This window comes from Xiphophorus couchianus, chromosome 12 (assembly GCF_001444195.1).
Source record: "Xiphophorus couchianus chromosome 12, X_couchianus-1.0, whole genome shotgun sequence".
In the NCBI taxonomy this organism is placed as follows: domain Eukaryota; kingdom Metazoa; phylum Chordata; class Actinopteri; order Cyprinodontiformes; family Poeciliidae; genus Xiphophorus; species Xiphophorus couchianus.
This window is the reverse complement of record NC_040239.1, coordinates 3716217-3741480: the sequence shown is the minus strand read 5'-3', so window position 1 is coordinate 3741480 and position 25264 is coordinate 3716217. Positions and strand designations below refer to the sequence as shown.

Below are 25264 nucleotides of genomic sequence, written 5' to 3'. Positions count from 1 at the left end.
TGGATAAACCCTATAAAAGGTGGGTGCAAAACAGGAATCTTTGGTTGGATCCTCCAGGCAGCTTCGAGACAAGATCGAGACAGACAAAGAACTCTGCAGCTGAAGAAGAGCCGGGGCCACAGAGCCAAAGACTGTCCTGTGCATGGGGACCAATCCGTTAGCCCCGCAACATGTGGCTTCAAATCGCACTTCTCTCATCAGCTGGGTTCAGGTGAGCTCTGTGAAACTAGTTGGCTGCAGGCTGCTCAGTCTGGCTAATTCACAGGGGGAAGAAGGTTGGGACACCTGGATGTAGTTCGTCAGGAACCAGGCGAACTACATCTTTTAAGCTGGCATCTTTTCTCGATGCCAGCTTAAACAGAGTTTACTTCAGTTCTGGACAGGATAAATCCCAGCAGATTTAGGAAACTCATTTCACCCGATAGACGGAGTGCTGGTAGCACATCTCCTCTCTCAGAAGAGGAAGTAGAGAGTGAGAGAATAGAGAAAGAAGGGAGGGGTGGGCATGTTGCGCAACAACAAGATTAGAGGCATGAAAGAGTCAAAGCAACACTCCAGGTATGTTTTTGATCAGGTGATACCAACATGATGAAAAGCTCAAGAAAGCGGATTTTACTTGTTACTGCCCCTTTAATTCTCCTACCTCTCTGTGGACTCTGATGAACTCCCGAGGGTCACCTTTGGCCCACGTTGGGAGGATGACGTCACCCAGCTTGGTGCCGTTCTGCTTGGCACCTGAAGCAACAAATGTCAGAATAAGTGAAATCTCTTCCAGCTGATCTGAAAGCAGCCGACGGTGCGGATCGTCTCTGGTCACCAACCCAGATCAAAGTTATTAGAGTTCAGCAGGAACTCGGGTAGGTAGAAGAACTCTGGGATCAGCTCCTTGACGTCGGCCATGTTGTGTTTGGAGGCGGAGAGCCACGCCTCCCGGACGCTGTGGAACATCCTGTCTGCAAGGTCAAAGTGACCTCCCTGAAGGTCACAGAGACACACGGTTAAATCCTGGTCACCTTTTCAACATTTAAAGGGATTTTTAGCGCTTCCCTATAAGTAACTAAACAAGTGTGTTGTTTTTCTTTCCCTTTTCTTTATTGTTTTTGGTTGTCAAATTTTATTTTGAACATTTAAAATGTCTTCCAGTTGCAAGAGTTTTGAACAAAATTAGAGTCAACTGGCCTGTGAGAGAGTGAACTTTCATTATTATGCTACTACCAATACATTACTAGAAACTGGTCTCAAAACAACAATTTTATAGTTTATCACAATAATTAGTGGGACAATTTATCGGCCAGTCGCTGTTTTATCTTAGAAAATCATTTTTATATGATTAATTTTAAAGAAATCAGTTTAATACTAACAGTAAAATAAGAATTCAATAAAAGTAAAATTTACTACTTATATTTCTTCTGCCCTCCTTTATTAACATTTTGTTTACTTTTTCCAATATATTTTAAAATAATTGTGACTGTTCCAGTAGTTAATATAAAGTATACATCTACATTGTGTAACTCGTGATATAAAAAACATCTAAATATGTTTTTTATTAATAAACACTGCCTCACCTTTTAAATAAGACAGTTAAAGCCTCAGCTGAGGTGTAATTTCTGACACAAACAGAGAAATTGTGGAAATGACTCTAATCTTCAGAGCTATTTAGTTATGCCTTTTGGCAAGCAGAGCTTTGTATTGTTTGCTGTAATAATCAATATAAGTTCTGGAAATGAGGATCGAACCTGAAGTCTGAGGAAAATCTGCGTGAATGGCTCCATCCGGACCAAATATGAGGCAACGATCATGGCGGAGGAGTAGTGGGTCCCGTAGTGGTACGCTGGGGTTTCACCTGGACAGAGAAGTCAGCGAAGACAAGATTTGAATAACATCAAGAAAAAAATGTGAATTGAGCGTGAAGATGTTCGGCGGTCTCACCGTTGGGATCCTCCCAGTCTTTGTATCTCTTCTTGTACTGCGTGAGCCGGTCGTCAGTCTGGGCGCCCATCGGCTTGGCCAGGTTTCGGAACGTCTTTGGGTTGTTCAGGTCCAACTCCTGCAAATTTAAATAAACAACAAAAACTGAAGCCGGACCCAAATCTACAAACCTCGTTTTAAAGGTGAAACGCTTCGCTCACCTCTGCATCGAAGTCGGCCAGGATCCAGGGGAAAACCGGGTACTGCATCAGGTCGTTGTACGAGCGTCCCGCCAGCGTGTTCAGATGCATCAGGTACTGAAAGTTACTGATCTCACCTCGCTGGAACACACACACACACCCCAACACACACTCAGGAGGCTTCCATACAGGCATGGAGACTATAAATCCCAAATTAAAGATTCTTACCTCCCATCTTTGAGTGACTGATTTCTCACCAACCAGAGTGCTGAGAAGTCCAGACCTGAAGGAGACGAGGAGAAAAACTCAGTGGCTCTGAAATAAAATAAAATAAATTATTATGAGATAATTACCCTTGTTCGACGCTGGTGTTGGGCCTCTGACCTGAAACCGACTCTGAGCTGTCAGCCAGCGACGGCACAACCGCCAAGAACCTGCAGGAAACCAAACACTGTTCAGCGTCTTCAGCTGGAGGAAAACTCATTTTCATTACCAAAGGGCCGGTTGGCACTGAATGTATAACGTAAATGTAAAACCCTTTAAAAAGAAGCGTTGAAGTATTAATAAATAGCAGTCGTTACATTCGATACATATTTCACATTGATCAGTCCCTGCAAAATTTCATGATTGTTTTGGAGATATTTTTTAATAAAAGCAATAAAAACTACTGACTTGTGCAGCTAATTTAAAAATATTTGAAAGAAATTATTTATTTACGATAAACTGTCCCAGAGGTTATCACGATAAACTATAATGTTGTCTTGAGACCAACATTATTAATAACAAAATAACGTAAGAACACATCTCAAATGTCAATAAACTTTAAATTCTAATAAACATTTTACACTGGGACTGAAAGATGTTTTAAACTACCAAAATAAATAAACAGAACAGAAACAACCAATAAAATTAATTATAAAGTTTCTGTAAACAAAATTGTCCTTAAAGAAAGGGCTTGTTGAGACTAAAGCAGCAGACTGAAAACTTTTATCATCTAGTTTTTCATAGAAAGATAAAAAGAGAAAAACAATAAATAATGCAGATGGAAATTATTGAGCTCATTTTAATTTATCATGTGATTAACTGATCTTATTGCAATAGTCCTGACCCAGCATGCTCTCTTAAAGGACCTTTAAGTCTAGTTGACATCTTTTTAAGTGTTAATTATTCCTGTACACTTTAACTGCGTACCTTTGATAAACTTTGTTGCGAACGCCCTTCTGGAAAGCCAACAAGTAGTTTCTTCCATCGGCTGAGAAAACTTCCACCGCCATCGGCTGAAGAGAAAGAAACCAAAACAAAACAAGGTTTTACACTAAAACTTCTACCTCCAACATTTGAGCATATTTAACAAAAACCTTAACTAGACCAAAAATACTTGGTTTAGGATTTTGTGTTATTGAGGTGTAGTTGCTGAAATGTTCTATACAAATAAACTTGGCTGACTGATTAAATACAAATTTATTTGTTATATGTGTGGTCTATACTACACATATAACACATGTAATAAATATAAGATTTTGTAGATGGATAAGGAGTGGGAATATTGATACATTTATAATATTTATTAATATTCAGTCCCGTGAATATTTAGTTTTGATTTTATGCTTCATGCTCTAAATATTTTTGTACATTTTTTAAAAAACAAACTAACCATCAGTAATAATAAAAATTGGCAACTAAGAAGTTACATACTTGTAGTCCAAACTGTTGAAAACTCCTCTAAATTTGAGCCTTTTAGCCCAGTTTATGATCCAATAACATCACTTTTATTAGGTGGTTAATAAAAATATAGAAGCGGTATTAAAGTACAAAAACAAAAATATATTAATCAAAACATGCCAACCAATTTACTTAGACCTCTAACATTGAATGTCTCAGGATGAGCTAACACTGCAGTGTGGAGGGTTTTGATTGGTGCTGTGAAGGCGGGCCTGACCTGCAGCAGGTAGCGCCGCTTGTGAACCTCCTTGATGTCTTCGTAAGCAAAGATGCTGCAGGTTCTCTTCAGCTGGCTCTGGCCCTGCCGCGCCCCTCTGGGAATAATGGCCTCGTGCAAACTGGACACAAAACACAATGAAGTTTACATCAAGAAAATGGTGCATAAGGAGCTAGATGAAATTACACAACAAAAACAGCACAAAAATATAAAGGGAGAATAAAAATGTAAAACACTAATAAAGAAATATTTTCCTTAAATTCATAATTGAAAGTCTGGTTAAAAGTTTGTAAATGTCTATAATTTTATTCTAACATGTCCTAAAAATTACATTTTTTTTTTGGAGTTGTTTTACTACGTTGTACTTTTTACTACTACTATTATACTTTTGCGGATTATTATTAGTAAAATTAATTGAGTAAAACTTCTGAATACTTTACCCACCGTGGGTAATTTTGATGAATTGCTTTAACCAAAAATGTATGAGACCCAGACAGAAACCTGCAGTTTATGTTGAAGTGAGAGCTCTTGCTTTTACACAAAAACAAAAACCAAAACATCATAAAATCACCAATTTGAGAGCTGTGGCTGATTTTAGAAGCAGTTTTGACCCAAATGGAAGCAGAAAAACATACAAGATGTGAATTTTTATAATAGATCCCCTTTAATATTTTTCTTACAAAAGATTTGTTCATGTTAAACTAAAATGCGCAGAATTTATGTCACATTACAGCTGGAAAATGTTTGAAATCAACCAAGCATTTTTGGTCTAGGTTATAATGCAAATGTCTTAGTCCACTTGAAATGAGACGAAACTGACTTAAAAGTAACTTTTGAGCGAGATATAAAAGCTTATTTTAAGTCAACAATTCCTCAATATTGATAATAATAACTAGTTCCACTGGAAGTTTATTTCACTTATAACATGGGAAAAATGTCTCGTTATAAGTAAAATGATCTGCTAATGCTAATAGAACTTTTTCATCAATATTAAGAAATTATTTATTTATAATAAGCTCACATTTCCTCTTAAAAAGGTACTTGCAAGTTAGTTTAGTATTGCTTTTGGACCAAAAATACTTGGTAAGATTGTGTTTTTGCAATATATTAATAACGTGGTTTTTTTTTACTATTATTCTCTTAAATGTGAGAAAAAAACATAAAGTGTCTTAACCAAATGTCCTTTTTTCCTTTTCCAATTGTTTCTCACAAGGTAAAGGAAGAGCTAGCTTCCTGAAAAGATACATTTATAAAAAGCGTTGCCGCGTCACTCTGTCAGGAAGTAAAGTCTGGGTCAGAGGTCAGAGAGGAGATGGCGGCTCACTTGGGCGGCAGGGTGTCGATGTCCCTGATCTCCCTGGAGACGGTCATGGTGTAGCCGTCGATGACGTAGAAATGCTCCTTCCCGAACAGCAGCAGACCCTCACTGGTGTCCAGGCCCTGCACTCTGGCACAGCGGTACATGTGCTGGATCTGGAGGAAAAGGGACAGGAAGAAAACAGATCACATAAATAAAAACTGTGAGCTCAGAAAAACTGTTCAGGGGGAAAAAATGGATCAGTGAAAGAAGGGTGGAAGGTTCAGGAAACAAACTGTGTGATCTGAGAAGTACTGGTGAGAACAAGAGACAGTTCAGAGAAAAACACTGCAGAAAAAAAATAAACAAGGAAAGATGGAAGGAAAAACAGGAAGGGAGAAAAGAAAGGATGGAAGAATTGAAAGAAAGGAAAATGGAAGAAAGTAAAGAAAGAAGCTAGCCTAGCATTGACAACAGGATCTGCTGTGCCACACTGAATAGTGATTGACAGCGCTAAGATCCGCCTACTGGCTCTGATTGGTTGTTTCTATCAAGCGCTGGGAATAGGCCGATGATTTTTTTAGATTAAATGTCTCATAAACAGATTAAACCAACATGTAAAAAATTAATTTATAAACGTTACAATATTATCCCCCACCTTCTCTCCCTCCTCCAGGAGGCGCAGCAGGGACGTGTTGTCGGTCCTCTGTTCTTCTTCTGGACCTCCAGACTCCAGCAGCTGGTCCTGAAGCTGCTCCTGGCTGTCCTCGTCTGCGCCGTCGGCTGTGGAGCGAGATCTCTTCAGAGGAGCCTTCACCAGACCTGGAGGACAGAAAGAGCAAAAAATAAAGTCTAACATACTGACAGGCAGTAATACGGATAAGTAAAAAGCACATGGGAAGCTAAAACCGATGCTAACTAAATAAAATCTATTGTCAAATATTTGATATTTAAAAATTACACAATCAGATGGACCAAAATATAAGGTTAAATGGAAATGTTGGTATTTTAAGGAACAAAATGACAATAACTCATATAAGAAACAAAAAATAATTAAATCAGGAAAAATATAATTTTTCAATTCAGTTTCTGTCAATAAAAAACTGACAACAAAAACTGCTAAAAACTGCTGAAATTTTGGTTAAAACATGTTTGTTTTTCATTCGGTGGGTAGAGAATCCAGAAATTTTACTCAAGAGTAGAAATACTTCATAATAAAATTACTCAAGTAAAAGTAAAAAGTAGTAAAAATACTCCTAAAAGTATGTTTTATTAAAAAAAAGTTACTCATGTAACTGTAACTGAATGAATGTAACTAGTTACTACCCAACACCGGGTAAGATCAAACACAATTTTAATCAGAAAACATTCAAATAAAGTGGCATTACTAAAGATTTTATCTTTCTTGCTACTGTATTATTATAAGCTTTAATTAGGTAAAATCAAAGCTAAAATATAGTTTCTACATAGGATTTTGGATTTGTCTGTGCCTCACCGCACATCACGAGTCAAACATGACATACTTGTATTAAATCTTGGTTGTTACCTTTGACCCTAGCGATGGTGTCCTCTCCGTGCTCCGGCTCGTGCTGCGCCGTCTCTCCCTCCGTGCTGTGCTCCACGGAGTGCTGGTACATCCCCGGGTTTCCAGACAGGAGCCGCATGTAGTACTCCTTGCTGTCGTAGCTGATGGCCCGGCGGTACCGGAGCGGCTTCTGGAGGCGAACGAGAATCAAACCTGAGAGAGCCGTTCATATTTAAAGGTGGAAACATCAGATACATGCAGGAGTTAGTGATGATTTAATCCACGGCAGATGTACGTCGCATCAGGTTACAGGAACCTGCAGTTCTGGAAAGACTTAGGGTTAGATCAGGAACAAATCAAAGCTCTTCCTGTACTAATTTATCCCTCTCTGACGTTTTTATGAAGTAATTCTGATCCACATATTCACTCCAAAAAACAAAAAATTCCCAGGTATTTTGGTCTGTTTTTTAGTGCAAACATCTCAGGACAGTTAAAATAAGACAAAACTAACTTACACATAACATTTCAGCAAGATATAAGAGCTTGTTTTAACAATTCCTCAATATTGACTGAAAAAATACGAGATCCCCTGGCAGATTATTTTACTTACAACAAGACATTTCTCCGGTGTTATAAGTGAAATAATCTGCCAGTCTGTTTTAATCAATATAAAGGAATTATTGACTTAAAAGAAGCTCTAATATCTCAATGAAAAGTTCGTTTTCAGTTAATTTTCTCTTATTTTAATCATACCACGATATTTGCACTAGAAACTAGACCAAAAACTCTTGGTTTTACCAATCTAAAGTGTTCATGGAGTAATTCTGGTCAACTTTACAGTTTCACTGCAAAAACACAAAATCTTACCAAGTATTTTTGTCTAGTTTCTAGTGTAAACATCCTAGTGTACTTGAAATAAGAGAAAACTAACTTATAAGTAACTTTTCAGCAAGAAATAGGAGCTTTATTTACTAGAGCCACTGGTAGATTATTTCACTTATGGGAAAGTGTCTTGTTATAAGTGAAATAAAATATATTTGTACTTTTTTGTCATTCAATATTGACAAATTGTTAAATTGAAACAACAAAAAGTTGACTATTTACTTCTTCCACTGCAGAAACACAAAATCTTACCAAGTATTCTTGGTCTAATTTCTAGTGCAAATATCTTAAGACAAAACTAACTACCAAGTAACTTTTCAGCAAAAAATAGGAAATTATTTCAAGTCAATAATTCCTTAATATTGATTGAAAAAAATACTTGTTCCATTGGCAGATTATTTTGCTTATAACAAGACATTTTTCCCATGATATGAGTGAAATAAGCAGCAATATTCCTCATTACATTCATCATCAATGTCATAAACTAAGACTTTATACATTTTAATAATGCGAGAATTTGCAGAAAGTGAGAGCCGTGGTGCGTAAATACTTGAAGATCCTGGCAGAATCAGTGAATTTGCAGCCCAGCTAAAGCCAGGCTGTATTTATTTTCAGCTGCAGATTTAAAACATGTGGCAAAAAAACTGATATGTGGGTAATTAGTCTGGACAGGGAGGGCAGGACGGTACCTGAGCTGAGGGGAAGAGGGGCACCAGAGGTGGGGAGAAAGGCTGGAAAGGTCACAGAAACGAGGTTGAGACTGTCGTAATAAAGCTATGAGTGACGCAACACTTTTTATTTCTGTCTATATGTAAAAAACAAAAAAAAATAATCCACCATATGTATGCAAAACACTTTTTTAGAAAATGCTTTTTAGCATTTTTAAAGAACAATTTTAACTCTTCTTGTTCCTTACAGCTGCAGAATATAACTTTTATAAAGAATACGTTTTAATATATTTTTTAAAACTGTCACCATGTCATGATAGTTTATGATGGGCTGTTTTTGGTCGAACGTACCAAAAATAACCAATCAGAGCCAGGAGGCGGGTCTTAGCGCTGTCAATCATGCTCAATCATTGCTAAATGTGTTAAGGACAGAAAAATAACTTGCTTTTACAGGAAAACTGTTTATGCGCAGTTATCGGAGGCCATGCTAACTAGCTTTAGCATTCGGGACATTTTCGAATTGTGATTGACAGCACTAAGTCCCACCTCCTGCCTTTGATTGGTCGTTTCTAGTTAGCAATGGGAGAAAGTGGGGGAACTCATAATACTGATTATAATGACTTTATTCTGATGTTTCGACTTTATTCTCATAATATTGTGACTCTACGACTAATCTGACTAATCTCGAAATATTATAACTTTATTCTTCAAATGTTTTTTTCTTTTCTTAGCATAGCAGAAATGCAGCTACTGTTTCAAAATAAAGAATATATTTTAAAAAACAAATTAATATAAGGAACGTTGAGCATCTTCTTCAGAACGTTGAGCAGTTTTACAAATAAAAAAATACTTAATCTTTTAATAAGTCAGCATCAAACTATTATCACTAGCAGGACTTTGAAGTGATTACACAAAGATACAAGTCTGCTTATTCTTATCAAAAATACTTTTCTTGTCATTTTAGCATTTTTTCAGCTAATATTATGACTTTACTCTCATAATTTACGACTTTAAAAAATTACGTAGTATTTATATATGGACATCCTGTGAATATTTGTGGGGGTTTTCTATTTGTTGTTATTGTATCTGCTCAGTATCTTGTTCTGGAAATGATGCTGAAATTGTAAATAAAGAAAACAAAGCTAAAAAAAAGAAGACAGACATCTTGGTAACCAGTACTGATCTTGCCAGTGTTTGTTCTTGACGTGGAGTTGAATACCTGAGCAGAGTTGGTGTTGGTCTCGGTCTCAGGGATGTACGGGTAGTGGATGTAGAACATGTCGTTGCGGACCATCTTCTTCCTCATGCGGCACGGCCCTTCTGTCATCTCCAGCGTGAACTTGTCCAGGTGGGAGCCGATGGGCGGCCCCCAGAGGCCGCGCTCGCGCAGCAGCTCGTACTCGATGGCCGCCCACTCCTCCGTCACGTACTTCAGGGCGTTCTGCTGTCGCTGCCGGAGACAAGAGATGGACGGAAACTTTTCAAACATAATTCAGGTAAGTTTTCACTTGGTGAGATTTAGAGTTTTTGCAGTGTGGCAATTGTTTCATTATATGCTATGTTTTTGTAATATTATATTAAGTGTATACATTTGTTTTTACAATAAAAGCTTTTTTCTTGATGTGGACCTCAGAAATAAAACAAAAATAAACAAAGCTAAATGAAATTCAAGTATTGTCACAGATTCACACTGCACTTTAAAAAGGTTGCTGTGAATGTAGCTGAAACACGGATCTACGGAAGCCCAGAGGGACATTTTCTCTGCAGCGTTTGGTACCTCTTGATGTTCTTTGTACTGCATAGCGACAAGGTCCCTAACGACGGCAATGTGGGTGAACATCCACTGGAACGTTTCCTGTTGGTCAGAACAGCAGCCGTTTTCAGCTCAGGAAAATCTTTTCATGTTTATTTTTTAATTTTTTAAAGCTACCTGTGCAGACGGACTGTTTTTGTTCAGGCTGTTCTCCTTCTTGTTGCGCCGCACTCCGGTCAGCTTCGACAGGCCGAAGCCGCTGCTGACCCGCGACAGCTTGGACTGGGCTGCAGGCGCTGCGGCTTCGCCGCGACTGATGCACTTTTTCTCATGGGCTGAGAAGGAAAAATAATAATGAAACAACAATCCGTGATGATTTACAGTGTTTAAAAAGCAGCTTGAAAAAGCTGCTGAAAGTCAACATGAAACAATTTAGCCTGAAATCACAAATTATGTTCCTGTCATTATAATCCTTATACATCCTAAAAATCTACAGACATTCAAGCAGCGGATCGCCCACGTTCGGTTCTTACATTGGCTTTTTGGGGGAGAGGGTTAATGGTCTAATAGATCAGAGTCCAACATCCATCTTTCCATCCCTTCTTTTGTCCTTATTTTCTTCATTTGTTCTTCTTTCCTCCTTTCCTTGCTCCCTTTCTTAATTATTTTATTCCTCTGTCCATTCTTTTTTCCCCTCCCTTTCTTTGTCCTTTCTTCCTTACTTTTTTCCATTTTTCATTCCTCTGTCCATTTGACCTTCCTTTTTCTTTTATTCTTCCTTAATTCTTTCCTCTTTTCCATTCTTTCTGTCTTTCCTTCCTTCTTCTGTTAATTCTTCCTTCCTCCCTTCACTTTTGTCTTTTCTTCTGCTCTCTTCTTTTTTCCCTTCTGTCTTTCCTGTTTTTAAAAAAAACTACCATTTCCATTGGTAGATTATTTCTCTTATAAAGTATTATAAGAAAATGTATCCACCAATGGGATTAGTTCTTTTTCATTAAAGTTACTTATAAGTTAGTTTTATCTTATTTCAAGTGTACTAGGACATTTGCTCTAGAAACTAAACCAAAACACTGGTTAGGATTTTGTGTTTTTTGCAGTGTGTATTTCTGTCTGCCGTGTTTTTGCAGTGTTTTCTCTCACCCAGGTGGTTCTGCCAGCTCTTCAGGGCCGGTTCCTCCAGAGCGGGCCGGGCCGTGCTGATGTCCACGTGTCCTCTGTCATTGCAGGGCAGAGACACTTTGAAGATGTCCTCCAGCATCTGCCGCTTGCTGTGCATCAGCTCCGTCCAGACGCGGTTCACGGCCTTCAGCAGCAGCTGTCGTCCTGCACAGGAGGAACAATTTTTATTTCTAATGCGACAAAACCATGAAAGAGACTTCAGATCAATTAAAAAACGTTTGTGCGTCTTCATTAGATCTTTTTAAAAGGAGAAATCTCTCCATCGGAGTTCTGCATCTCACCCTCGCTGACGTCATGGCTGTGCGTCGAGTCGGTTTCGTTCTCCGCCGGCATCATGACGTGCCAGGTGGTCATCCTGGCCTCCGCCTCCAGACCGAAGCCCTCCACGCTGCTGCAGACACAAACAGGGAGGGAAAGTTTAATGCAGAACTACTCTGTAAATAAATTTATACTCTAAATACATTCTACAAAGTCATAGTTTTGATATTAAAGCCAGAATTCTGAGAAAAAAGGTCAAATTTCTGAATTTAAAATTAACTTTTTGAACAGAAAAACGTGTTTCAGATCAAATTTAGTCATGCCAATGTGTTGCATCTTTAAATATTTGGAAGGTGCTGCATTAGCATTATTCACATAAATCTGCATATGTTCAACAATCTTTGCTCCACATACAGACTTAAACACATCAGAGAACGTCCTATGTTAATTTTTTCCCCAAAACAACAACCAATAAATAAAAAATAAAAAACCTCCTGGTATTTTTTGCAGGCGTGGTTTTCCGTACCTCCCGCTGTGCAGGCAGATGAAGCAGTGAGCCAGACAGGCCACAAAGTCCTGGTCGTGGTTTCCGGGCCCCAGCACCAGATTGCGGTTGACGGTCAGGACACGCAAGGCGTCCAGCAGCGCCACCTGCTGGGCCACCGTCTTGTGGGGTCGACAGAGCTGGTAAAGCACGGTCCGGTTCAGGCAGTGGTAGATGGTGTCGAGAGAGAGACCCTGGGACCGCCTCTTGGACTGGAACCAGAGGGGAAACGTGTTATAATCCTGCGGTCAGAATGGGAATAAAGCTGCAGAAAGAAGATTGGTTTGTACTTTGATTACCCAACAACCCAGTTAGAGTTTAACTGTGAACACATTCTTGTTATATGAATACTAAAATATTTTTTTGACTGCTACCATGTTACATTTATAAAATTCAGATGCGCTTTATGGCTTCTTGGGTCAGTTTCTCTAAATAATCTCCTAAACTTATCCACTGCACAGCAATCAGAAGGTTATGCTCTATTTTTATCTTTTTCTCAACTTAAAACTTTTTTCCATGTCCATAAGATGTAGGTCTGCTACTAACGATTATTTTAGTAATTGTTTATTTGATTGATTATTCTAACAGGTATTCAGATTAAAAATGAGCACATTCTGCAGATTTTTTATTTAATAATTAAGTCTTTTTTGTATAATAATAAAAATATGTTAAAAGATGCAAATAAACAAATAATTAAATTAACTTTTAAAATAAGAAAATAAATATTTTATTGCCTTTATTGTGCCAATGCATCCTCTGCCACAAAAATACATTTGTGGCAAAGGATACAGCTGCAGCTAAACACTAATTCTAACACCAACGTGTGAAAAGCTCAGTCCTTAACATGAGCACAGTGTACCAATTAACCAATTAATAACCAATAACATGATAGCAAAAGGTCCTTAAGAGATTTTATACACAATTTGAAATTGGGTGAAGCTTAAAATACACCAATTCATTTCTGGGTTGAACATATTTACAGATAAATTTGATCTTAAATGCAAAATGTTTATATTTTTCAGAATAATATCTGCTTGAATATGTTATTCTCTCAGCAAATGGCATTTTTGAGTCTATTCACTCCAGCTAACAATTAATGATTATTTCAATAATCAATTCATCACCATTAATCAGATTAATTGTTTCAGCTCAAATTTATTTGTTGCAGTTTATGTTCTTTCACTTCAAGCAGTTTCAGGAGGAAAAATGTGTCTTACTGAATGTTAAATCTGCATTTATTTTTTGTAGTGAATTTCTGAATTAATGGACAATATTATTAAATCCAACTAATTTTTCAGTCCTAACTAGATGTAAACTATATATCTATATATATAGGGAGCTTTACATCTATAAATATAGAAACTAAAATCCCCAACCGCCTGACAAAGTGCCACTAAATGCTTCAGCATTAATGTAATTTTGCTCATTTCAAGGTAAAATTGGCAGATATGGTTCCCATCTCCATGCATGCTGCTCCTCTAATCACATTCTGCAGATGGACTGGCTCCTTTAACTGGAAAAAAGATTCAATTATTCAGCTCAGGCAGCTCACAAGCCCGGGTCCGTATAAAATGTTGTAACATTATAGAAGTAATAATTTATTTAAAACGGAGCGGATTTTGGCTGTACCTGTCCAATCAGCTGCACGATGAAGTCCACCACCAGCTTGGAGTCCTTGTTGAACATTCCCTGCCACAGCTTGTCCACGACTCTCTGGGTGAAGTAGAAGACGTTGTTGACCAGGATCTGATAACTGCCGCCGGTGCTGAGCGGCAGCGAGGCGTCTTCACCTGGACGGAGACGCACAGAAGAGCATACCTGTCAAGTCTCCCGTTTTGGCCGGAAAACTATATTTCTTTTACCCCTTTTTCCCCGCCGTCCTCCCGTATTAGTATTTTCCCATAAATTTCCGTTGCATAAACATTTTAAATAAGAATTTCTGTGCCTCTCCAAACTAAATTGGGTCACTAGGTTTGTGAGAACTGCCACGGCAGTAGACTGGGAGGCCGTTATCGAGAAGTGGTGGTCGGTCAAATACTGATTGGGTGATATTGGGCATATCACCCGATATCGGCCCTGTGAGACACTTCAGCCTGCCTGAGTTTCTCATCGAGTTGTTCTGAATGTCCTTCTGAGGAACAGATTGGTTTCCCCCACACTAGCAGATGTTTCTAAAGTTATGTTATGTGTTTTGTTCAGTGTGTTAAGAAAAAGTATTTTTGAAAAGCATGTTCATTTTTCCAAGGTTAATTATTTAAGTTAAGGTTTGTAGATTATTTTGTTTCTTAAAGTAAAACCAAGATTTAAGTTCTGAAGTCCTTAAACATAACAATTTAGTAAATTGTTAACATTGAGTACAAGCTGAGTCTGCTGTAATTCACGCTATGCCATCATAATAATCAAATTTTTTTATATAATCAATGTTTCATTTATATTAAAGTTCCATTGGAGAAAATGTGGTACAAGATATTACAGATTTGGATGTTATGAAAAGGTTTATTTGAATGTATGAACATTTTAAAGGACATGTTTCAGTTACTGGACACTGAAATATAGGAATTGGATCTCAGGGAAATAATTGTTTAAAATAAAGAGATGCAAACTGGATGACAAATGCTACACATTGTGCTCATTGCTGCTGTGCCTTTTCTGTATTTTCAGATTTATCATGTTTTACCAAATCTGGGACTATAACCTAATACACTTCCTGCCATTATTAACTTAAAACAAGCTCTTACATCTGAAAAGCTGAAAAGTTACTTGTAAGTTAGTTTAGTCAGATTTGCACCAGAAATTAGACCAGAAATACTTGGTACAATTTTGTGAATGAAGGATTCACTGGAGCAGAAGCCGCTATGTGGTTCTAGAAAGTGTAATTTGCTGCTTGTGGTCCATCTATAAAGCCTCATAAAGAGCTGAGGAATGCTCAGCGCCGCCTTACGTCCCTCTGGAGCTGCTTGCTAATTGAATTGTGTTGATTTCCTATAATTAAATCCCTGAGCTGAGAGCATAAAGCTGTGATTGGGAGATAAATTAACAGAATGCCTTCTTTTCCTCACTCTAAATGTTGACTGGTTAAAATCTGCTGACAACTGGACTTTGCACTGCAAAAACACAAAATCTTACCAAGTATTTTTGGTGTAGCTTCTAGTGCAAATACATAAGTACACTTGAAATAAGACAAAGATAACTTACAAGTAACTTTATTTTAAAAAGTACTATTTCCATTGGCAGATAAATTCACTTATAATAATTTATTTCCCCATGTTATAAGTGAATTTATCAGCCACTGACTCTAATAGTTTTTTTTAATCAATATTAAGGAATTATTTACTTAAAACAAGCTCCTATTTATTGCAGAAATGTTACTTGTAAGTTAAGTTTTATCTTATTTAAAATGCACTTGAAATTAGACCAAAATTACTTGGTGAGATTTTGTGTTGTTGCAGTGTGGGAAGTGTTCCAGACTTTGCTCTGACCTAGAAGGACGTCTGCAGCCAGAAGATGCTCCATGACGCCGTCCAGGATGCTGGACTGAAACTCCTTCTGCTGGGTTCTGGTGGAGCGATCCGGGGAGGCCTGCAGTTTAAAACACAAACAGGATCAGAAGACGATCCAAACTTATAACCAGAGGTCATTATCGGATGTGTAGACAGCTCCCGGTACCTCCAGCAGCATGTCTATGATGGGCGTCTGCTTGCTGGCGGGGGTCATGCACATGTTGTCCATGATCAGGACCCTCATGAAGTCGAAGACATATTTTTTGGCGGGGTGGTTCGTCAGGGAGGTTTTGGAGCCCACGTTGCAGTATTCAGACTGGCTGCGGTTCATACCGGTGTCCCCGGCAAAGGCCTTGAACTCTTCGGCGGGAGAACCGGCTTCGTCGTCCAAATCGCTCACCTGAAGGTGGAAAAAAAGGGACACAATTGGTCTATTCAGCTGTATTGCGATAAAAAATACAACCCATTCAACCAGTTCTCAATTTCACCTGTTTTTTTACATTTTAAGATGCAACTTTTTCAAAACAAACATAGACAAATAACTTAAAATTGAATACTGTTGATACAAAAATGAAAAAAATAATTCATTAAACGAACAGACAAAACCAGCTTAACATCAAAATAACAGTGGACCAACTGTTATGCCTTGGGGAACCCCGCAGTTTAAAGAAGCCTTTAATATATTACCTTTTCTTAACCCCTTTTTTCTGATACTTCAAGAAACATCAAAATATCTCGAAACTGCTGGTTTAAAAACGCCTCAACGAGAGAACTGAATCTTTGAATTTCCAAGACGGATCATCTGATTGTCTCAAGAACACAATTTAAAGCCATCAGCAAAAGAAAAACTACTAGTAAAAAGAAACAACAAATAACCTACATTGAAAACTTCAAGTGGAAAAATAATTTTAAAAAAATAACAAAAACAGTTTAGGGGAGTGCATAAGACCAAAATAACAGTGAGCCAAGTATTACCCTGTGGAACCCCACAGATTAAAGAAGACTTCAATACTTAAATATGTTTTTAGTGAGAAACTTTAAGAATCACTGAGAAATCTTGAAGCTGCAGCTCAAAGAGAGACTCAAATCTTTTAATCTCCCAGATGGATCATCTGATTACTTTAAGAACATGATTTCAAACCTTCAGTAAAAGAGAAACTCCTAATTCAGTCAAGTCATGTTTCTTTCACTGTGTGTCTCTCTGTGCAGAGCTCCACACACTCACCATCTCGGAGTACGGCCTGATGTTAAAGGGGAAGACCGTGGCCGCCAGAGCGCAGAGGAACTCCGGGCTGTGCCACATCGGGGCGAGGTCGGCCACGTTGTGGTAAAGGTACCTAAAGAACTGCATGAGGGTAACCGGGTACTCCCGGAGCCAGGAGCCTTCCTCCTCAGACTGCCAGGGCTGCAGAGAAACACGTCAAATATTAAATATCCACTCAAGCCTCAGCAGCTGTCACTTCAAATCTAAAATCTGTCCATTCAGAAAAACAAGGGAAGAAATAAAGATGGCAGAGTAATTTCTGCTGTTTTATTAAGAACCTTAAGAGAATTCAGGCAGATTTAAAGCTTTTAAATGTTTTATAAAGAGGACAGAACGAAGAAATGTAGATGTTTAACAGGATGAGTTGGGAAAAGTACAAATTGCCCTCGACTATAAACTGAATTGGGAACATTAATCCCAAAAGTGTCATAATTTCAAGAACAAACATTGATTGACATTCTTTTTGCCTTTTTTGGTAAATTCAAGTTTTCTGGCCAGGACAAATTATACATTATGACATTTACTTAGTAATAATATGATTGATGTTTAACTTGTGTCGATTTCCTTCTTTCCTTAAAACTGATTAAAAATGTGATTTCTGACCAGATTGAGCATGCTGCGCAGCATGGCCAGCAGCAGGAAGGCGGCTTCGTTGCAAACGCTGTGGATGGAGCCGACCACCGCCCCACTGGAGGCCGGCATCCCGAAGATGAACGTCCAGATGGAATCCAGGTCAAACTGAGAGTGAAAACACACAAACCGGCTTAAATTAGACTCAAACTGACACACTTAATTTAAAAAAAGCATTAAGGGTATATCCTACATAGGGACAAATTGACCCTGATTTCATTCATTTAGGTGAAATTTGTCGCAATATTTAGAGAATTTTCAGGCCAAAAATCAGAATTTGGAGGTCAGGTTTTTTAAAAACAGCAAAGATTGCTGTTAGTGCATTCCTAATTATAACAATTATTTTAGTTTTAGCTAACGGGTAACCATCAGCCTGCCACTTTTCAAGACAGATAACTTGCAACTGAACATTGCTGGTACAAAAACAGCAAAAAAGTGCTAAAAAAAACCCAGTTCTCAATTACAAAATATCAAAAATAACACAAGGGATTTTTTAAAAATTATTGTTGTGTATTTTTTTATTACTATTTATTACTATTTGTTCTTCTTGATTGCAATGTCATGTGATGCTTCTGGTTTTTAGCAAGAAACATAATTTTGATTCCTCGTATGTCTTCTATGGCAATAACTTTGACAAAATAGCAGCTTTTTTTTTTTTTTTACAGAAAAACGTTTTTATATAAGAAGAAAACTAGTCAAGCTAGGAATGCTAACGGATGATTATCTTTCCCTAGAAAGGCTAGTTCATTTGAATATTTTTAATAGTACTCATCAGAGTAAAGTAAAAGAAAATGGGCATACTAACATGTACCTGCAGGCTGTCTGGCAACTCAGTGACAGGCTGCTGCAGGAAGAGAGCCATAAGCAGGAAGTAGAGCTCAGGAACATTCGTGTGTTTGGGCAGCAGCGTCTGCAGAACAGGGAAACCTGGGAAATGGCAGGCGTCCTTGTTGATCTCTCGCACTGTGGACCGTCCACCGGCACTGCGGCCGACGTTGAAGCCTAGAGATGAAGGTGGGGGAGCAGAACGAGGAGTGAATAAAGCTGGGAGGCTGATGCACCTGCAGGGAGATCTAAACTGGACTTCTGCACCTGGTTTGGGGTTCAGAGGAGCTAAAATATTTCGGCTAGAACTCCAAATCAGAACGAAACTAAGGGGTTCCTTTCAGCACACATTCGGTATAAGTGGGAAGTTCTGAAAGCAGAACCAATGGTTCTCAACCTGTGAATCACTCAGTTGATTTAGTTTGTATTCTCAGGTATTTAAAGGGGCAGTATCATGTAAAAGTGACTTTTTTGAGCTTTACATCATGTTATGATGTTATTTCCTAATAAAAAAAAACATGGAATGTTGCTTTGATTCTTTCATGCATGACTGAGAAATCCTTCAATCTCCATGGCAACCATTCAGCTGCTAAATGCCTGGGTGGACCAAGCCCCGCCTTCGAGGACGAAGCTCCTCCTTCGAGCAGCAGCTTTCAATCTTACGAGCTTACAACTCACAGAGCAACTCCCCTACTTGGCTCCTGCAGACTAGCCACAAGCAATTAGCAAACGCCTGATGGAACTGCGCATCTACTTAACTATTTCTAAGAGTAACTAAGAGTAACTCTGGTAAAAACGTTGTTAAAGGGCTAAGAGAAGAAGATTACTTTCTGAAGGCAGAGCTTCAGAAAGAGCATAAGCTTCTTAAAGAGACAGAGGCCCAATTTAAAGATGTTAATTAAAATGTCAATTTTATTTTAAGTAATATTTGATATGCATAGCATTTTTATAACAACTGAAAGTAACATAGTTAATTGACTGTGTTGTAAAGAGGAACTCTGTGCATGGAAAACACATAACACTGCCCCTTTAAAGTATTTTGGGAGGGTTTCTGAAACTAGGGTAGGTTGAAAACCACTGAGCTCAGGAGGAATTATGATTTCTGCAGCGGGGGGGAACAGGAAGGCGAATAACAAGAGAACGAACCCTTGGCTGTGCGGCGCACAAACTGAGCAGCTTTCTGTTTACTGAACGAAGGCCAGCTCCGACGGAAAGCGTTGGCAGAGTGCGGAGAGTCGTCTGCTGAGCCATGTTACAACATACAGGGTTTTACGCTAGACATCAAACCTCTGCCTATTCATGTTCATGCAACAAAACCACCTAACTTTAACTAAACTGAGGTTTGGATCTGTGTCGGAAGTTTGATTCGAGCGGTGAAACGGTGCTTTGCGCTCACCCAGGACCGTGCCGATCTTATTGGTCAGGACGGAGTCGGTGTGGTCCAGCCAGCCGCCTCCACTCAAGCCCTCCCTGAACCGGTTCAGGATGGGCTGGTTGGACAGCAGCACCACCAGGATCCGCAGCGCCACTGTCACCGTGGTCGAGTGCAGATGCTCCTCCATAAACATCAGCAGCCAATCGAAGCCCAGCGTTCGCACAAACTCCTCGCACGCCCTGCAGAAGCAAAGAGAGTTAAATAAACCGTAAAGAACAAACCTCTGTGTTTCTTGGACAAGTTGTTCAATCAACCAGTAGTGTTTATTTGTGTAGCATATTTCAAGGCAGTTCAAAGTGTTTTACATGAAAAAACAGAAAACTACAAGCTAGTAATAAAAAAACATCAGTCAGCAATAAAGAAAACCGGTAAAGATTACATGATGCCATTATCAAAACATCTAATATGTTGGTCCATATTTCATGTTTTATGGCTCAAAAGCAACTCTAGACAAACAAAAGGTTGCTGCACACTGCAAAATCTTACCAAGTAATTTTTGTCTACTTTCTAGTGCAAATATCTTAGTCCACCTGAAATTAGACTAAACTAATTTACATGTAACTTTCCAGCAAGATAAAGGAGCTTGTTTTAAGTCAATAATTAATTAATATGGATTTAAAAAGTACTGGTTACATTGGCAGATTGTGTCCGATTGATCATTTATAGCAAAGGATGAAAAATACTTTAACCAGAAAATACAGCCTTTTCTGGTTAACACCATTACAGCATAGGGTTGATTTTTTCCAATTAACTGTTTAATAATTGCATAACCAAAGGTGCTTAATAGAAGATTTTTTTGTGCAAAATTTGAATCAGGCGAAGCTAAAACGATGCCACTTGGAGTTCTAGGTAGAAAATATTAACAGACAAAGATCTCTTTTTATCTTAAATAGACAATGTATACATTTTTAGGATAGTTTTGGCATAATTAATGTTTTGGAATGTTATATTGTTTCAGCACATTGCCTTTTTTTGAGTCTGTATACTCTAGCTTATGATTATACGACTATAATCGATTCATTAATTGTTACAGCCATAATTTATTTGTTGCAATGTATGTTCTTTCCCTTCATGCAGATTCAGGAGGAAAATTATGTCTTACTGGACGTTAACTGTGCATTTCTCCTTCGTAGTGAAAAGCAGCTTAAGCAAATTGTCCAAAAGTCGATTCCTCAGCAAGATCAGACTGGCTGACAGGAGGCCGCTGAAATCGTCGTCGTTACCTGCAAACAGAACAACGTTTCCAGAAGTCACATCCAAAGGCTCTTCATTTATTTCCAGATCATTCATTACAGAAATGCTGCAGGGGAAGAAATTCAATAATAATCACCTCCATCAATCTTCTCCTCGTTGTTGATTTCCATGACAACAAACTTCTCACACACAGCGAAAGTGGGGAGAGTCGAGGAGATGAACTGGCCAAACCTGGGAGGCAGAAAAACAAACTTTCTGTTTCTCATTCTTTTCTAGTAACTTCACATTCTACATATTTTAAAAGAACTGCTATATAAATTAAGGAAGCTGATCTAATGTGAACAAATCTACACACAATTTTGTGGGGTAAAAAATGAGATCATGAAAAATCATTTGAATTTGTTTTCCAGCGTGATTGTGATGTATTTTCAGATAAACTCAACGGTAACAAAGCAAATCTGCTGCAGGGGAACTGATGAAGCTACCTGGTTATATACATAGAAAGCATAAAGCCTGAAACTCATATTTTTGCTTCGGATCCTTTCAAAAACACTTATAACTGATTTCAATAGTTCAAAGACCAAATATACTTTACTATCCATTAATACGCACTGTGGAAACCATATAAGCACTACTGCAGAAGCTAACATCTAGCTTACAGCCAATCAGGAACAGTGTGTGTGTGTGAGGGTGTGTGTGTGTGTGTTCACCTGAGCAGGTCGTATGGGTTGGGGAAGCCTTGCAGCAGCAGGCTGAGGACGTTGCTGATGGCCGCCACCGTTGGCTGCGACAGCGACGTGTCGCGCAGCGTCAGCAGCAACCTGGGGATCAGCTGAAACTCCCGCAGCAGTTTAGCGTTTTTTGCTGCTTCACTGTTTGAGCAAAACAAAGTTTCTTTTATTTTCACACAAGAAAGTAAACAAACAAAAAAAAAAAGTTAAAAGCAGTGTTACGGCCCTGGGGCCAGTCGTAACAAGCAGAATTTTATTTTAAGAGATTTTTTTAAATGTTTGATTCTTGCCTGGACTCTGTCAGCAGCTCATTAAAATGCTCAAAGAGAGACAGGTGGAGTTCGTAGGGGGCGTGAAGCCAAACCTGAGGGGCAGAAAGACAACACTGTAAAACCTAGTTACTTCTCCTTACTTACTCCTTACTTAAAAAAATAGATGTGAGCTCCATTTAGTTTTTAGTGAGCGTAAATTAAGTTAACTTAATGAATCTGAGTATGTTGTAATTACCTAGCTATTTTTTATATTAAAAAAATAAGCATTTTGTATCAAAAGCTTTTTTATACAATGTTTTCTATTAAAAAAATCTTGTATGAGACAATTTTTGTATATTTTTTATACAAAGAAAATGTTGCATAATCTATTTATACAAAAAAATTCAGCTTTTTTGTATTAAACATGGTTTAGTTAGTTGCTAATGCAGGTGGCACATGAGTTTGAATTAACCAAGTAAATTCTTTTGACATTTTTACCGCAAAGACCCTCCATTTATTTAAATCAAGTGCTTATTATAGCTACGTAATAAAATTATAATAAATCCATTTAATTTATTCAACTAAAGTCAACATTGTAATTTAGTAACCCCCCCCCCAAAAAGTCACTGGACTTAATTTAATAGTGACCAAACTTTGACCAAAGTCATATTATATTCACTCATTTTTAAGAAAAATGAAATACAATATTACAATTTTTGCCATGTCTGTTACCATAAATGTTTGCCACCCTACAATCAGCAGAGTAAAACATTTCAGTGTAAGAATTAAGAGTTAAAAGCTCATCAAAGCAAATCTTCTCACCTCAAAGTCACACAGTAAGTCCTGAAAAGCAGTGGAGTTGGGAATGATGGAGGTTTCATGGCCGCTGTCCACCGTTCCCACCAGAGAGAAGGTGAGGTGGAGGATGTGGCTGTTGAGCAGCGAGCGCTTCTTCTTTAGCAGCATAGCTAGCAACTAAAAAGGAGAAAACAAAATGAATCCACTCTTTAAATTTGTTCTTTAAGTTGAAAGAAGTCTGTGTCTTCACCGTCTGATGGATTCCAATCAAAAATGTGCAATAGCAATGACATACCAGGTGGGGGCGACATATTTCACAACAAAAATTCAAAAGAAGAAAATGAGCCCGGCTAAAGCAAGGCATGGTTAAGATTATTCTAAGATCTCTACTAAAGCTAACGTTAAGCAACATTACTAACACTTTAGGTAACTTTTGTAACCCGGTTAGCAGAGTAGCTCGAGTTAGTGATCGATTAGTCACTATAGCTAGTGATGTGCACCCAAAGGGAGCCTGTTGCATTAACCAATAAACCAATGAATCAAATGATAAATTAAAATAAGCTTGATAATTTTCATTTGCAGGATTTATGGTTTTTCTCTCTTCCTACCAAATATTGGGTGATAAAATCTTGAGTCTCAACTAGACGCTTTTTTGAAGGACATTTTTGTTTACAGAGACCCTGGGAACTATTTTATTTGTTAGTTTGGTTGTTTTTGTTTATTTACTTTTAATATCTAAAATGTCTTCCAGTTGCAGTGTTAAATGTTTGCTAGAAATTAAAGCAATACTATCATCGGTTATCACAATAACTTCTCGGACAATTTATCATCCAGAAAAATTTGCTATCGTGACAGACAACAAATTTTGGTTACCATTACTGTGCATTGAATTGTGTCAATGAAATCAGACTGTTCCGATGCTGGACGAGCAGAGTCGCAAAAATGGTCAGAGCGCAATTATTTCTTACCTGAATTACATAAAATAGGACTTAAATTAAAGCTTCATAGGTAAAATATGATTTTTGTCAGTTCTGTAACGCAAAAGAGGACTAACCACATTTCTCTTTTGCATAAATCCCACTCTAGGAGACATAATTTTTTAAATACTTCATGAAATATTTTATCCTATTTCATGCCTGTCATGAATTAGTCCAGTTTTTGTCATTTATTGAACTTTAGGAAATTACAGCGGCTACATTTTGCCACAGCAGAGGTAAAAAAGTCAACTCTAAATCACTCCAATTATTTATTTTTTGCCCTCTCTGCTAACTCTACTCCGGCGAACAGCCGTTGCCGTGGCAAGTGACTGACAACACCTCTGCCAGCCAAAAGTTTGTGTGTGTCAGGAATCCAAATTAGAATTGTTTTTTGCAATTCCAAAATAGGAAGCGAATCAAGAATTCAACAAAACGAAAAAACAGAATAAAAAAACAATTCACACCATAAACTTAGCGTGAAGACTGTAGATGCAAACGTAGGATAAATCTTCATTTGTAAAACTTTTGACCTTGTCCGTAATTCTGTTACTGTGACTGATAATCGCTGGTTGAGGCGTCAGATGACCCACCTGGTAGCCATTGATGCGCTCCATCTCCTTACTGGCCAGAGGGTTGCTCTTCACAACACACACCAATGCTTTGACAGCCGCATAGAGCCCCTCCACATCCGACGCCATGGCAACCAGGCCCAGGATGGCCGCGGCGCCGCCAACGTACTGCAGGTTGGTGGCGACAGGTTTGGGAACGAACGTACGGACACCTGAAAGGGTAAGAAAAGTGGAGGACAAGTAATTTTATTCATTCAGCGCTACAGAAAGCAGCTTTGAAAACTGGTTTAAGGAACTGGTTTACCTAAATATCCGATGACGATGGCGCCAACGGTACGAGCGGGCCCGTTGAGGTGGCCTGCAGCGTTATGAATCAGCTTGACAGGAGTGGCGTTTTCATGGGAGGACACAGCGAGCTGAAGAAGGAAGGAGGCAGTTCAGTTTTGCTCAGTGTATGATAAGCTTTACTTGCTCCCCAACCAGGGTAACCATTGTTTATTTATTACAGTCTTTTTAATAAAACAGTATAAACAGTCACGTTTTTGTTTTATTCACCAATTCAGGTTTTGGTGACAACTTCAACATAAAGTGACAGGTTACAGAGAAAGGATCAAAAAATGTTGCACACTTTAACTATGATGAAACAACTGAAGTGCAAACATTTTTATTCATTTTGGTGCACCGACTGCAGTTTTCTGGCTGATCCCCGATTACCAATCTTTAAAAAGCCTGATCTGCTGATTCCAATTTTAGTCAGTACCAATATTTTTGTCTCAAATGTCGCTACATATTGCAAGAAAGTTACTAGGATGGCAAGAGTGGGGTTGCACAGATTTCCTTCACTTTGGGGGATTGGTGTTTGATATGTTTATGTGAAGCCGATCTTATCCCCTGATCTTATGTATCACAACAAAGGTCTTAAAATCAGCCACTGCTC

At 38.3% G+C, this 25264-nt stretch overlaps 1 protein-coding gene across 6 annotated transcripts in view; it reads right to left on the bottom strand.

The window, feature by feature from the left end:
* wdfy3 (WD repeat and FYVE domain containing 3) overlaps positions 1–25264 on the bottom strand; it is a 97916-nt gene that overhangs the window by 13929 nt on the left and 58723 nt on the right. For 4 of the 6 annotated variants that reach the window (XM_028033766.1, XM_028033761.1, XM_028033762.1 and 1 more), the window contains 33 exons: positions 24632–24743; positions 24349–24539; positions 22806–22958; positions 22023–22096; positions 21712–21873; positions 21138–21232; positions 20910–21030; positions 19769–19986; positions 18353–18549; positions 17521–17655; positions 16879–17058; positions 15820–16053; positions 15633–15732; positions 13783–13943; positions 12136–12365; positions 11633–11742; positions 11313–11495; positions 10350–10507; positions 10197–10274; positions 9639–9869; positions 8441–8482; positions 6891–7059; positions 6003–6166; positions 5372–5520; positions 4048–4168; positions 3300–3385; positions 2462–2542; positions 2337–2391; positions 2130–2249; positions 1930–2047; positions 1737–1843; positions 822–975; positions 644–735 (listed from right to left, as the gene is read on the bottom strand). In XM_028033766.1, the coding sequence (XP_027889567.1) occupies positions 644–735; positions 822–975; positions 1737–1843; positions 1930–2047; positions 2130–2249; positions 2337–2391; positions 2462–2542; positions 3300–3385; positions 4048–4168; positions 5372–5520; positions 6003–6166; positions 6891–7059; positions 8441–8482; positions 9639–9869; positions 10197–10274; positions 10350–10507; positions 11313–11495; positions 11633–11742; positions 12136–12365; positions 13783–13943; positions 15633–15732; positions 15820–16053; positions 16879–17058; positions 17521–17655; positions 18353–18549; positions 19769–19986; positions 20910–21030; positions 21138–21232; positions 21712–21873; positions 22023–22096; positions 22806–22958; positions 24349–24539; positions 24632–24743 (4581 nt within the window). The remainder of the gene's footprint in view (positions 1–643; positions 736–821; positions 976–1736; positions 1844–1929; positions 2048–2129; positions 2250–2336; positions 2392–2461; positions 2543–3299; positions 3386–4047; positions 4169–5371; positions 5521–6002; positions 6167–6890; positions 7060–8440; positions 8483–9638; positions 9870–10196; positions 10275–10349; positions 10508–11312; positions 11496–11632; positions 11743–12135; positions 12366–13782; positions 13944–15632; positions 15733–15819; positions 16054–16878; positions 17059–17520; positions 17656–18352; positions 18550–19768; positions 19987–20909; positions 21031–21137; positions 21233–21711; positions 21874–22022; positions 22097–22805; positions 22959–24348; positions 24540–24631; positions 24744–25264) is intronic. The other 2 variants (XM_028033763.1, XM_028033764.1) reach the window with 2 other exon arrangements.